The sequence below is a fragment of the Thermobia domestica genome, chromosome 2, assembly GCF_964235325.1.
Source record: "Thermobia domestica chromosome 2, izTheDome1.hap1.1, whole genome shotgun sequence".
Lineage (NCBI taxonomy): Eukaryota > Metazoa > Arthropoda > Insecta > Zygentoma > Lepismatidae > Thermobia > Thermobia domestica.
The window spans coordinates 122825504-122841365 of NC_137455.1; the positions used below are offsets into that span (position 1 = coordinate 122825504).

Here is a 15862-nt window from a genome sequence, read left to right on the forward strand (position 1 = left end):
CGTGCATATCTTCGCCCATTGTAATTTTTTAAGAAGCGGTGGGGTGCCATAGATATTTTTGGAAGTGGGCGTTTCCCCTTATTTTTACCCATGTTCCTTAGGGTAGCGTTTGGATATCCAAGGAAATTGTTCTAATAACCAGGATCCGGGTTCGTTTCCCAGCGGTAGTTCATGTGGTTCGGATTCTACGCTAATTAGTAGGTCCCGTCTCATATAGCCTCGCTGCTGAAAGGAATGTTAAACTCAAAATCAACTCTAATAACCAGGATTCCTGCTAGTATTTCCATAATATAATTGGGAGCAAAATGGGTCAGTGGTTGGTAGTAGGGACATAGCCTTTGGGGGGCATGTCACGCCTAAAAATTTTGGTCAAGAACAAGAAAAACTGGTCAAGGGGTTAAAAGAAAAATGGAGGAAAGAGAAAAGTAGGGAAATAGAGTACAAAATAATCATCCTAATCAAATATACCTTCAGATTTAAGTAGAGTGAAATTTAATACCCCTATGAGACAAATTTCCCAAAACTAGATTAATCTGTTACTCTGAATAGGTACTTTGCGTGGTTACTCCGAATAAATCGTCTACTCTAGGGATAACATGTACTCTGCCAAATTTGGACGAGTAAATTCAAAATCTGCTAGTAAAATGTGAATTCCTGCAAGATTGGACAATGGTAGGGAGGTTGAGATAGTTACAGCCGTATTCAGAAACGTTTTCAAGTCTGATTAACGTCGTACTAAGAGTTCGACTATGGCGTGATGCTAACTTCCGTATTTCGTGAAAAATTGGTAATGTTATCCACAATTTATATGGGGAAAAGATCAGCCTCGCCTTTTTTTTTCAAAATTGTCCAAACACATTAGGGGAATTCATGGAAGGACGAATAGTTCTCTCTTACCTCTATTACTCCTAATGTGTTTGGACAACCCATTAGAGTTACCTATTCTGAAATACCAAAACGTGGACACACTTCGACCTGCCTAAATAATTAAATAAAAACATTAAGGGCCTTATGCAGAATCAAAATTACGCATTATTAGTGTCATACTAACGAGTTTGATTAACATATGTTTCTTGCAGTAGTCAGTCCTTTAGTATAATGCTAATCAGACGTCAAAACGACTCTGCATAAGGCGGTAAGGGTCTTATGCAGAGACGTTTTTAGTGCCATACTAATGAATTCGACTAACATATGTTTCCTACAGTAGACAGGCCTTTAGTATGACGCTAATCATACGTCAAAATGACTCTGCACAAAGCCCAAAATTGCTGAAATGCTGAAAAAGTATAATACGCACAATAATGAGAAACAGTATCATGGTGTGCCTACATAGGTTTAAGCATTTATTATTTAAATATGTTCACAAAACACTAGCATAGCGAAGATCGGCAGAATCAACTGGAAGCATAGACAAGTAAGGAAAGGAGGAAGCCGACGCGACAAGTTACGAAAGCGATTTTAATGCCAACATAGCGGAGATAGACCAGTGGTTCCCAAACTTTTTAAACTGACAACTCACTTTCGTGAACGCCCACCACATCACAACAATTTTTTTTTTTTTTTAGTTTTTATTACTAATAATATAAATTAAATAGTGCAAGCCTATAAGTTTCTATAAAATAGTGACTGTGTAGCACTGAAACGTACATTGAGGCTGTCGCTGGATGCGTTGACCGGTACAGTCTGGGGATGTAACTACGGGAGGGGGGCAAATAGGCGCCCGACCCCCAAACGGCTTTCTTCCCCCTGTTCGCCTGTTGTGTGCTTATTGAAGCACAAAAAATATCTTTTAAAAAGAAAACCATGCCGACATCTTAAAATAATTAAAGCAACCAATCATAAAATATTTAAACTTGCTCTCATCTCCCTTGCTGAATGCACACAGTTCCGAATTTATTACTATATTATTGTTGAGTTTATTCTTATTTCTGCTTTGATTTTATTTTTATCTTCACTAGTTATACCCAAATAAACGGAAAGTCAAACAAATGGACTTACAAGGAGCACGATGGCACAGTGGCAGATCACTCACGCCTTTAATACTAGGGGTCCCTGGTTCAATTCTAGGCCAAGTGACTTTGTGGTGGACCTATCGTTTTCGTGGATTTTATCGGGGTTCTCCCGTTTCCTCCTACATTCGCATTTCAGCAATTCCTTTTCATTAACCACACGTCTCTTTTAGTCTACAGCGTATAACCGTGGGGGATAAAATTGCAAGACTTCATTAAAAAAAAATCATAATATAAGCTTATACATAACATTCTGAGTGAAATTTTGCGTTTTCTCATCAGAGTGAAAGAATTAAATTTAAAAGTACTTGATTGGTCCAAGTACTGTCAATTTTCGAGATTTTCTACAAAATACTATTTTTTTAAGAGAATAAATGAAAATAGAAAAGAAGCTTAAAACGTATGGTGATAACTGCTGTTATCTTTGTAGTTCGAAAGGAAAAGTTTTATCTACTGTTTGCTGCTTTAATATAAAAAATGGGTGTTTCCTCTCCCTCATGGAATGTTCGTTGTGACATGCTTCAGAAAGGAACACTAAACTATAATGTTGCATATGAGACGAGAAATCTCTCGTCTTGTAACGATTCTCGTCTCGAAACAGGAGCGTCATTTCAGATTTTGCTTGGGGGGTGGCAAGATCCCTTGATATAAGTAAAATTTCGCGTTTTTCACTGATTTACTACTATTCTATTGATAAAATCTATATACATCTCAAACTCAGGGGGTGCAAATGCCCCTCCCTGCCCCCCTAAATGACGCCCCTGTCTCGAAAGCAAGATCAGAAATACCGGTATCGTTTTAAATTCGAGACAGACGATAAATTTCATGCGTTTCATGGGCAACATTAGTTCACTCAAGTGTTGGATCTCAAGTACTGTTTTAGTGTCAAATGAGTCGTAGTTTTAAAGGAAACACTATCAATTGATATAATGACTGACTGTACGTACACAATAAAAAAACATTTATTAACGTTTAAAACCACGCATGTCATTACACAATATTCTCCAACAATAAATATCATTTAAATGTTGTTATATCACGTCCTCCTGGACCACTCATGAAGCGGAAGGATTTTGAATACTACTAGATAAAATTAAAGGGGAAAATCAGGACATAGATTTTGTTCATAAATTTACAAATCGAGATAAGACGTGAAAGAATCCTTCGACAATCAAGACGAGGCATCTACACAAATTACGAGACAAAACGAGAAAAACCTTAATTCTTGTTCTGTGGGCAACTACTAAACTTCATTTTTTTTTTTTTTGATCCCAGTTTCATATCATACACTTGTTTCTTCCTTTTTCTTTTTTTGCGTAATAAAATTTGTTTTGAATAATTTCAGATCCTATTCATTATAATATGGAGAACTAATTTTTTCTACTTTCATCATTTTTTGTCCTTTGCTCGAATGCTTGCACGATAGTTACCACAACTGTGCTCACGAATTTGTTAAATTGAAATGTTTCGATTAGTGTGTGAGAGAGATCATACACTTCCTCAGTGGTAGAGCATTCGGCTCTCGATCGAAGAGTCCTTCTTTTTAATTATCTTAGGCCCTATTGTTGAATCTGCAGTGAACAATGCCGTGTCTGTGGATCCTCTCGGGATTCTCCCAATTTCATTCATTCCACCAATTTTATTCGTTCATTTGTATCAAGCATTCGTCTTCTTTAGCTTACATTGCATAATCGATTAATTTTTTTTTATTTTAATATATATATATATATATATATATATATATATATATATATATATATATATATTGCAAATAGCATTAATTACATTTATTTAAAACAATCTTTTGATATTTTTTTAAAGATTAGTATTAGGTGTCATAAAAGTATTACCAATCTTCTGATAATATAAAAGAAAGAAAGAAAAACAAATTCTAAATCGACTTCAAATGTGTAATTTTCGACATATAGTTTCGTACGCTTCGTAACATAACGTGTTTGAAAGTAAATCTTTCAGTTGAACGTCCCTTGATTATGTCATTCTGGCTAAAGGAGACGATGATTAAAGCAAATGAATGATGATGAAAGAATTGATGGAATGAGAAAGTGGGAGGAAATGGGAGTATCCCTGGACACGACATGTCTACCCAAACTTACTTGGCCGGGGACTGAACCAGGAACTCCACGCATATCAGAGGTAAGCACTATACCATCAAGTCACTGTGCCCCTCATAACATATTTGAGTTCAGTTGAGTTGAGTTCATTTTGGGTTTAACGTCCCGTTCAGCAGCGAGGCTATATGAGACTTGGACCTACTGATTAACGTGGAATCCGAACCACATGAGCTCCCGCCTGGAATCGAACTGTTTGAGTTCAGATTCTAAATAGTTTAAAAATGAACATAATATGATAACAGCTACTGGCAACACATTTCATAAATTATTCAATTTTCCTAAATCTAATACGTTTTGAAATTAAGACATCATACACAGCAGATTATCAGGCAATGAAGATCATAAAAGTAAAACAATTTAAAAATATAACTTAATTAACACTAAGAAAGAGATTTTAAAAAGGAAAATATCTGCACATTATGTTCATTATTTTTCTGTCATAAATTTCACAGTGTCTTGATCTTCTGATATTGTTCTGCTTCATGACAACCCTGAAGTACTGCATTTCCGGTTTCTCAGGGGAAAAATAATTCCTTGAAATGTTGGATGTTCTGATTTAGGTATTTGAGAAAGAGAAGTGTAGTACACATACTAATGTCATGGAAAGAAAAAAAAACGTACCAATTACTTGTTCCTAGTTCCTGAAATGTTATTTACCGTCAAATCATAAAGCAATTTACAACATAAGTAAGTAAGATATGTATCTATAAACGTTCCTATAACAAAATTACTACAATATGTGCAAACTTTTTTTTCTGTAAGAATACCAATACAGAAATAGCAACAGTTGAGATCCACTATTCTCCTCACCCGCTCATTGGCTCTATAGAGTTAACAATTTAGATCAGACAAGGATTCAAAGCAAAGTAATAAATACGAATTATGATTAATTCAACAATATCATACCGTTTGTGAGCAATAGAGCTCCCCCTCCTTAACATTCCCTACAACTGAAAATTAGAGAACTAATAGTGTGTAGTACCAAAGTATATAGTATGAAAATTGTACTTTTGGGGGTTTATAGTTTTGTTAGTACACCCTAGAAACAGAATATTTTTCCCCACCATCACAGTGCCAACCTTCCAGTTTCCACCAAAGATGGCCATTTTACATTGGGCTCAATAAACTCTATGCTCGTGTTTACTAACTTCGTTGAGTAGTGTTACTCTCCCCCCCCCCCAAAAAAAAAAAAAACAAGATAAAGCAAGAAATAAGGTTTCTTTGTCTCGTCTCGTAAATCTTATAGAAGTCTTGTCTCGTTTCGACTCTCGAAAAGCTTTTCTCGTCTCGCTTTGTAAAATGTATTTATAAAATTTTTGCCCTGTTTTCTTAATTTCATCTAGAAGCCATCAGATTCCTTTCATGTGACGAGAGATCCAGAATGTAATATAATAATATTTAAACAACCATGTTGACTATTGGAGTACATTGTGTGAAGACTTGCGTATCTCTAAAAGTAGATAAATTCTCTTCATTGTGTTCATGCAATCACTTTTTCAATTTATAGTTTCTATACTATGAATTATATAACACTACCACAGTATTTGACTTGTGTTACCCACGAGACTAGTGACATTTCTCATCTCGTATGCAACTATCGTTGGGGCTCGCGCTCACTAACCTCATTAAATGTTCGGAGTAACTTAGGCTTTCGCTTACTAACTTCATTCGAACCCACGCACACTTGAATTCGCGATCAATTATTTATCCCGAGTCCGGTTGACAGCAAGCACTGGCCCCACGCGTTTGGACGTCTTTGCTTTGTATAGTCACCCAAACACGTTGATCTTTCATTATTACATTTCCTCTTGGTAGGTAATGAAGACATGAGGTGTGCATGTGAAATAAAAACAAAGAGAAGGAATGATAAATACTTTAGGAAGAAGTAAACTATATTTTGTGGATCTGCGAATGAAAATGTTGAACAAAACACTTAAGTGTCTCATGTGAACTATCCTACACCACCGCGTAGAAACATGGACCTCGCAAAAGCGGTGCTAAAGGACATCTAAATGTGGGGATAAAGAAGAATGGGAAAATAGTTGGATGGAAATATGGAACACAAATCAACTGAGGAAGTATTAAGGCAGAAAAAAGAATGTTAGATGTAATTTAAAAAAGGAAAATAAAACATTGTTTAAAAAGAAGTTGTCTTGTGAGGGATAAGATAGGAAATATGGTGAAAAGGACAAAAGGGAGGATGAAGATATTAAAGAGAATGAAGGGATTATAATTGATGAAAATATTAAATAAGATAACTGCTGTATGTAAAGACAAAGCGGTTAGATGAGAACCGTAATAGATGCAAACTTCGCAATTTGAGGCAATCAATGATGGCACAATTATTATTATTTTGTTTACGAATTTGGCAAGCTGTGGACCGCGTGGAACCTAGAACTTTCTGATAAATCTCTTCCTTTTATCTTCCCAGAATCTGTTCATTCTGAACTTTCTCTGCTCCTCGGAAATTACTAGTTCCGAGCCTCTGTTTAGATGGTTTCTCCTCGAATGTCTTGATGTTCTCAACTCGGTTTGTAAACTTCCTCCTATTATGAATTACATCTGCTGTAAGTACACTCTGCACTACTCTTTTTTTGACCTCTTTTACCCATTTTGTTGTGGCTTTTAGTCCTGTGATGTACTTGAAAAATCTTCGTCAATCGATTTCTCACTCATTTTCATTAGATATCCGTATAATTTCAACCTTCGCTTGCGTATTATGTGAGTGATCCTTTCCGTGAACCTGTAGAGGTTCCCGTTCTTTCTTTTCTTACAACTTCCACCAGCATTTTGTGGATTTAGAATTTTCCTCAAAATGTTCCTCTCCTTTCATTCGAGTTCCTGTATTTCCCCTATTTTATTCAGTGTCAAACATCTTGAGGTACGCAGACCATCTGCTTTTACTACTGTCATGTAGTGTCATGTATGCCCTAATTATATTATTATTATTATTATTATTATTATTATTATTATTATTATTATTATTATTATTATTATTATTATTATTATTATTATTATTATTATTATAACGAACAAGATAACATTAGTATTATTCGCAGTGAAATATGCTATTTGTATAATCTATACTTGTTTGAGGTTCTCTAGTGTGTGATATGCAATTTACTTCAATTTTATTTTTTCTGTCTATTTTGGACTAGTGTTTAATCTAATGAATCACAAGGACAGACCTAGAAAACCTCTTCTTTCACAGATCAGTTTGAATAACGCTGATCTAGAACGTAGAAAGTGTTATGAACTAAAGTGGTAACAGTTCGTGAATTACTAGGCGAACAAACTTATTTCAAACTGAGGAAATATCAAGTAGATAGCTTTATTGGTCTCGTAACGGGATTATAGTATATCTATGTTAAAAGCAAGTCCTAGCCTATGGCCCGCTATAAACAATACCAACTCCCCTTCCACTCTTTCTTCTACATGCCATGTCTTCACTTGTCGATATTTTCTACATCCTCCCTAGTACTATGAAACTCTCTTCTTCCATGGTGGAATGGAAAAAGATGCTGTAATTGACGCTACTTTACAAGAATATAAACCAAAAAGTCATAGAAAACACGCTATAAAATTTACTTTTTGAGACTCGTTTTGGTACCCCATGACTGTGGTGCCTCTTAAAGTCGCCTGGGTTGCCCGGCCCTTAGTCCGCTCCTGGGCACAAAGTCACAAATGGCTTATAGTGACAAGCCAGCGATTTCGTGTTGAAACGTGTATGGGTCAGTACATTGCGAAATCCCATCTTCGTTGTTGCTTGTTTGTTGACCGAAGTCCATTTACAACTTAATTTTAAAGTATCTCTCCAACTACCTCACGATACTGGATGGATATAAAAAATAGTAATCATAAAAAAATAAAATAATCTGTACCTCGAACCCGAAACTACGCGCACCAAAAACACAAGCGATTTTGTTTTACACTTTGATAAAAGGAAAATGGCAAGAGACTATTCATTAAAAAAAAAAAAAAAAAAAAAAAAAAAAAAAAAAAAAAAAGCAAATGGCAATGAACTTTTGAAAAGTGTCTTGCTTAGCATTTTAAAATATTATTAAACAAATTACCTTGAAAGTTGTTTTCAAGATCATTCATTTGCTGCAACAATTTGACTGTTTGAATAATTTGAGTCATAAACTGCATTTACATAAACGTATATCTGCGCTACGAGAAAAGACCTGGAACTATTTGTTAGTTATTTTGTAAGATTTTGCATATACTATATAATTTACTTTCTAAATTTCTGATACTTTTCTTTTTGCCTTTACACCATTCACGATTTAAAACAATGTGGGAGAAGCGTAACGAAAAACAAAACACATTCCAACCGCAAGAGAATGCTCTGCCTATATGAAAATTCACTAATCTTCTTCTTCTTCTCCTTCTTCTTTTTAGATATAAAAGTCATAATATTTTTCATTTTTGTGTATGAGGTTCATAATTTGAAGTCAAATCCGTAAGTACGGGGTTGCCAAGGGGCACAGCCCCCTTCAAACTTTCGGTTGTTTGTTGTTAGGTAATGAATGTAAGGTAAGCTCAAGTTAGCACCGCAAAACGTGATTTCAGCTCCCTGTGTGATAGTGTTCTGGTTACCTCTGTTCTGGCTGTTTGAAATATGATAGTACATAGTAATACAAAATTTGGCTTCACTTTACGTTTGGAATCAAAGCTCCTCGTTATGTTTCACTTTTTTTTTTTTTTTTTTTTTTTTTTTACATGAATACTACAATGAGAATTTTTAAAAATCTGAAATTTAAAGAAGAATCACATTTTAAAATTGATTGATCAAATGTTGAATCCTTCGGGGCTTTACGTTAAGTTACGTTACATACTTTTACCAATTTTATGACGGAGGTTTCCGTTCAGATAGAATCTTATTCATTAACCTGTTATATCAGTTTGCTTAGCTTTAACAGGAAACCAGGCTCACTGATGCTCGGAAGATGAATTACAGTTTATTATTATTATTATTATTATTATTATTATTATTATTATTATTAGTAGTAGTAGTAGTAGTAGTAGTAGTAGTAGTAGTAGTAGTAGTAGTAGTAGTAGTAGTAGTAGTAGTAGTAGTAGTAGTAGTAGTAGTACCACTATTACTACTACTACTATTGCTAATACTATTACTATTACTATTACTAATCGTCCAACATTTGTCAAAATAAAAGTGAAGGCAAATCAGACAGCAACGGGCACAAGTGCCTATGGAAGGCAAAATTAAAAGGTAGCAAATTTGAAAGATTTTCCTCACTTCCAGTGGTGAAGAATAGGACGAAGTTCCTTTTGCATCAATTGTTACATGTAGAATCCAATTACATGTATATGTTGTCAATGAAATCTAATTGTGATTTCTAATATTATATTATTATATGTTATAAGTATTTCTAATCTTGTGATTTCTAATATTATTTTCTCATCCTTTCTCTCAATATAGAAAATAAAAGTTTAGTTAAAACTAACGACAGTGCTTATTTACAAAAAGTAAAGATAAAAATTCGAAATTGTAACGAATTTCTAGTTAGTCTACAAATAGCTAAAACCTTTCCGACCGAATGTTGAATCTCTTCCGACACTTAATACATGTAACCTAAATAGATAATAAATCATTAGAAGAGTTCATATTTTTTGTTTTTCGCTTTAAAACTGGAGGATAATTACAAGTAATCCAGCAAATTGTTTCCCATCCAAGATAAATAAGAGCTACGTGACAGAAAAATTAAATTGTTAAAGGCTAGATTAATGTTCATTGTGTTTCTAAGAATATTCTATGTAAATCGAGTTTCCTACTTCTTTTTTACCTACTTTCAGCCAACGTATTTTATAAGCGAGGAAACCGTAATCCAGAATATGGAATTAAAACCGTTGGATAAACACTGGCAAATTTTAGGTTGACCAACATATGCTTTAACCACATTGGAATAACGAATTGATCCAATTTCATTTTTGTAATTACCAATTCCCAACCACTATCTAACGTGAACCTACTAAATGTGCTACCAAGAGAATGTTAGAAATAACGAGCTGATGCTCTGTTCATGGATGTCCCATTTAAATATACGCCATTCTTTCGGCCGGAGCCCTTTGTGGGCTGTAACACCAAACAAATCACTGTATGATTGATTAATTGGAATTTAACTTCATTTAGTGTACCGAGGTTATACGAAATGAGACCAACTGCTTTAAGTGAGTTACCGAACCACTACTCGTGTTTCTTACTCGGGAATCGAACGCTGAACCACAAGAGTAAGCCACGTGATCACGAAAGAATCACAGAGAGTTTAGTGCACATACCAAGAACGTCTAAATGTTCGTTTAATCATCATTGTTAAATCTGATTGACAAACGTTTAAAATCCACGTATAAATTTCCTTCTCATAATGCACGTAGGTTCCTGAACCAGTTTGGTCAGCAATGCAATCTTCAATACAAAATGATATATTCTAAACTTTTTGAGATATGTACTATAATTTATTTCTAGTTTGATATTAGTTTTGTGTCTTTTGATTGTGTGTCTGTTTTAGACACCAAGTTATATAAGATGAGTCCTATGGTTTTATATGCAATCTAAACCACGTTCGAGTTGAGTCAGAAGCTTCACGTACTACTTTTTCCAAAACTTTGGCTCCAACTATGATTAGAATTGTTCAAGCAACATACTTTAGTAATGTCGTAGCAATCAAAACCAAGTCTGCACTCACGAGATCTATCCTCACATCATCCTCAGCTACGGTATATAAACTTGCAAGCATGACATATTTTTTTAAAATGTAGTTTCCTTCAAATATACAAAAGGTAAAGCATTTGTTCTGTAATTCTTATAGAGGTAATACCACTCACTAGATTTTCCTCCCTATAGAAATAGTTAAACTAGATTTTTATCATATGTGTAGTAAAAGACGTACAATGTAGAAATACTTAAATTTCAGTAATATTTGAAAGTAATTTCCGTAGCTTTTAGTTACTACAGCATCAGGAAGAGAACTAAGTAGACAAACTATATTAAGAACCAGTTTGTTAAGAATTTAGCGTAATTAGTTTGTCCTATAAAGTATATTCTCTATCATCTTAATCTTTCCTTTCCACTTTCTGAGTGTGTAAACTGTTAGTCTTAAACTTAATAGAAAAAAATGATCTGTATATGATCTTCATGTACTTTGCTTTGTATGTGCAGTTGTGTGTAAATGTACATGTACTTTAGCTTAGACATTGTTAGAAACCTCTCATTATTACCAACCTTAACAATAATGGTTCCTAATTCCAATTTTCACCAAAAAGAAAAGACTGACCTCCCTTTCCTTTCAGTGCAGTTATCTGGATGGCATCCGCTCACATCTGGGTGGGCTGACCCAAAAAGTGAAGTCGTGGTACTGGGGAAATCCTCTCGTAAGTTCAGTTCACTCCGAATTTACTGCCCAACAGTTACGTGAGATCAGAGAAGCATTACTATATATATTTTTCGTCACCTGTAACTCATGGAATTGTTGGAGTTTGTTTTTGCACTTCATATCATGGGGAAGGAAAAAGGCTTCTTATTTTAAATTTTAAAATATATTTATTTTTTCTTCCCCTAATAGTTTTCCCACTGCACTTATTAGATATTAGTAAGCAAGCAATCCTAGAAAATTGTAGTATTTTCCCTTTACCTTTTTAACCTAAGCATTTTTAATACGCACACAAATCAGAACATTCACATAGATTAACCACATACGACATCTTGCTTTTCTTCCCAACCAGAATTATTAAGATTTGAAGCAAAGAAAGGACAATTTTATAAAAAATTAGAAATGGATTAATGCATTATTCTGAAAACAAAAATAGTGCTTTATATTTCATTAATTTTTTCGCAGAAATTACTGTTCGTAGTGCATTGTAATAGTAAATTAGTATCTTTTATTGCTATCTTGTAGTAAGTAAATTGCTATCTTTAGCAAAGAAATTTAGAATTAGGTTACTTAACATACTACTACACAATACGTATTGTATAATCGTTGAAGTACACTAGTATAAATCTTGAAGAATAAGCAAGTATGGTTTGAATTAAACATCATAAATTTATGCCAAAAAATTGAATGAAAGCGAATGTCATTAAAAGGTATTTTAGCAAAGTACAAAAGCAAACGGAAATGAAAATACCTTTGTTCTAAAAACTGAAAAATAAGTTATTCAATATATTTTTTAGAGGATACACAGTTTATAAAAACTAAATATAAAAAAAATAGAAATATTAAAATTATGCACTATAGTAGACAGAAACGTAACGAAAATAGTTCAAAGAAGTACAAAAAATATACAGATTAAATAAAACATTGTAGAAATTATTAAATAAATATTAAATCAATGTGAAGCAAATATATAATGAAGTCAAAGTTGGGCCTACAAACACATATCATAATATATTTAGTGCTTGTAGGCTAAGAAAAGCTATGAAACTTCAAAACTCTACTTCAGACCTTACATCTACATAAGAACAAATTATTTACAAAATGCGAAAATAGCATCTAAGAATGCATCTAAGAATTCAAAATGCATTTTCTAGATTGTTCAATTAGTATCTTCTGTTTTTCGTTTGTAATTAAATAAACATCGCACGTGTTCGTCTAATATAATTTCCACTATTCTCATAGCACATATTTATACACACTTCATTTGTTCATTGTTTTATTTTCAGTTTTATAAAATACTTTTCCGGCTCTTCATCAACTGTATTAACATTTGAAAATCCTTTAAAGGTGTTAGATCACAAACACATTTTGCATATCAATTATCACAAGAAAAACGTCTATTCTTTTTCTTTAGAACTGCACAGTGATATGATCATATTTTTCAGTTTAACTCAGCGTACGTGAATTACGTTATTAAACATTCTTATATAATTTGCATCAACTCAGCACATTTTTAACAAAGATACCAAGAAACTTTGTTATTGATAATACATTTGTTTCTTCTAATTAGTAACATACATTATTACACATATCATCCTGAAGATTTAAAGCTTAAAGTAGCAATATTGTAGTTAACCCTTACCTTTAACATATTTCCGAACTAGAATTTTCACTTCTAGCATGCCTGTGTAGAAGTAGAATTTGAAATATTTGTAGTGGCTTTCCAGTGTTTGTGTCTTTCTCTTTTCCTGTTAAATATTATTCTTTCTCTTTTTTCACTTTCATCTCAGTGTTCTAGTTATAGATGTCAAGTAGAATTAAACACACACTGTCAGTGAAAATTGTCTTCTGTTGTGGTTAATCACTTAAAAGTTCAAATGATGCAGAAGACAAATGTATTATTTTGTATCTACGCTAATTGTTACATATTACACCTTGATCAAAGTATTAAAGAATATTTGTCTATTTCTTTTTAAAGAAAAAACTTAAAAACCGATATGTTTTTTATAAACATTTCGTAATGTATTGTATTTTTATTTTTTCTAATCGAAGTAACTGAGCGTGTGCAAAACCTTAGAAGAAATTTTCCAAAGTTAAACCGAAAAGAATAATTACAAATCAGGAATTGTAGTTGAAAATAGTGTCTCGTTGGTTCTAGTAAAAGACATATGCAATGTGAGTGTAGACAGAACACAATTTTTCTTGAGAACGCTATTGCTTTCTTTCAGTTTTCGTAATAGTATTTAGTTACTTGTCGGTTGTGTATAGCACTATACCAAAAACGAAACCATAATTTTAAAATCTGCTTGCTTAAATGTATATTAGCAAAGTTGCTAACTGACTGTAAGATGATAAAATGATAAACTAAAACATACCATTTAATAAAATTAATAAAAGGCATAGAACTGGAAATACATGTCCTGTTATCGTAATTAAGTGAAAAATTTATATATACGAATTGTATAATTGAGTCGTTGTTCAACTTAGTTAATCAATGCCGATATTTAACTTCTTTAATTTAACGTCCCACGATTATGCTCCGAGCCTATGAGAGATGATGATGATGATGATAGAAAATGAAGTGGTGGAATGAAGAAAGTGGGAGAACTCTGAGAAAACCCATGCACACGGTATTTGTCTACCATAAAGTTTACTAACGTAGGCTAGGATCAAACTAGGATCGATATTTAACGCCCAGAAGCATATTTAATATATATTTCATAGAATTAAATCATAATACTCTAATTCTATAGATTTAAATCATCGGTTATCTAAGATGGTTCAAGTAAGTTACATATAATAATATTACAGTGGAACATATATTGTAAATTATTATGTTAACCGAGTCATAAATTAAAAATCGCTTTATGTATTACGAATGTGGAAATTAGCTCACCATTCAATGTGCAGGGTTGAATTAAAAGTGAAAATTGCTTGAGGCTCAAAGTAAGCCAATTAAAATAGTGTTAGTAATTGTAGAGGAAACAAGACCATTCGAAGAATATGAATGTGCATTTATGAAAACTCGAACGGATTGTTATCAAATCTAAATTTTGTTATCTAACTCTAGATCTATATTTATAAAAGTAGAATTAATAAATTTGTGCGTTGAAAATACACTTTCCTTACATGTTTGATATTTTGTTCATAAATTAGTCGTAATATTTGGAAGTTAAGAATCGAATTAAATAATAAATATCATTATTTCATAATTACTATACGTACTTTTTAAATGTTTCATTGACAGTGTGTGTATTATGTAACCTTAGTTAGGTGTTTTATATGAATCCAATCATTAATAGCGTGTGTAACAAACCTTCTGCAGTAAGTGAGAAAATATATTTAGAAACGTTAATTTATCCTTGAAAATATATGCATTTGTAACTCGTAATAGTACTAAATATAATTTAGAATCTTAGTAAAATTTCACATGCTAGAATGCCATAATGAAGTGCAAAATAAAACTTAGTTGTCATAAATGTGAACACAAATGTTAAACGTTCAAATTATGAATATAATAAAACCCTTAATGGATAGAATAAATTGATTAAAAAAAGAACATAAATTCCGTACACCTAGAGAAACTATTTTGTATTTACAGTCAACAAATTCTAACTTCATATACTTTCAATGAAGTTCTTCATATTTTATTGCTCATCTCCTCAAACATATACAGCAAACATTCTTTAAATCAATACACAGATTAAGTTCTAACATTTGGTAGACGTTACGCTCAATTTTATCTTATTAAGGTTCACTATTTATAATGCGTCAAGCGATTACATGTTTTCTAGAACAGGAGTTCTTCCTAACTTTTTCAGTTGTAAGCATTTTTTACAGAAAGAAAATTAAAGAAATATAGGTAAATAAACAAATTTATCAACAAAACTTTTCCTTTGACATTGGAGACTAGTTTTAAGAGATTTTTATCAAACTTTCTGGACTCTTCTACAAATGTATTTATTTAAAACAAACTATACTAACTTAGTGCTTAATGACTCTCCTTTACTAGGTCATATTTCTTGATTTTCCTTTAAAAGTTACATGAACATTTTACACTGAAAATGGAAAGAATTAAAAAAAAAAAAAAAAAAATATTGTGGCGTGCAGAATTAAGAGTGTAATATATTCAACTAAAATACACACTTGTACTTAATAGAACACTAATTTGTTTATTTATTCACCTGACATTTATACACTTATTGACTTATACATTTTACTCACGTCACATTTCTATTTTATATCTAAACACTTTCGTTTTCATGTTCGGTCTTAACTTATTAAACATTTTTTAATAATAACGTTGTATGTTAGATGAAAAACACTTTAAAAG

General features: G+C 32.6%; 1 protein-coding gene across 7 annotated transcripts in view; it reads left to right on the plus strand.

Annotated features, from left to right (window-relative positions):
• dysc (whirlin protein dyschronic) overlaps window positions 1-15862 on the plus strand; it is a 708896-nt gene that overhangs the window by 668791 nt on the left and 24243 nt on the right. For 5 of the 7 annotated variants that reach the window (XM_081745580.1, XM_081745585.1, XM_081745583.1 and 2 more), the window contains one exon: window positions 11450-11530. The exons of 1 other annotated variant lie outside the window; for it this stretch is intronic. In XM_081745580.1, coding sequence (XP_081601706.1) covers window positions 11450-11530 — 81 coding nt within the window. The remainder of the gene's footprint in view (window positions 1-11449; window positions 11531-15862) is intronic. One more of the 7 variants, XM_081745588.1, reaches the window with a different exon arrangement.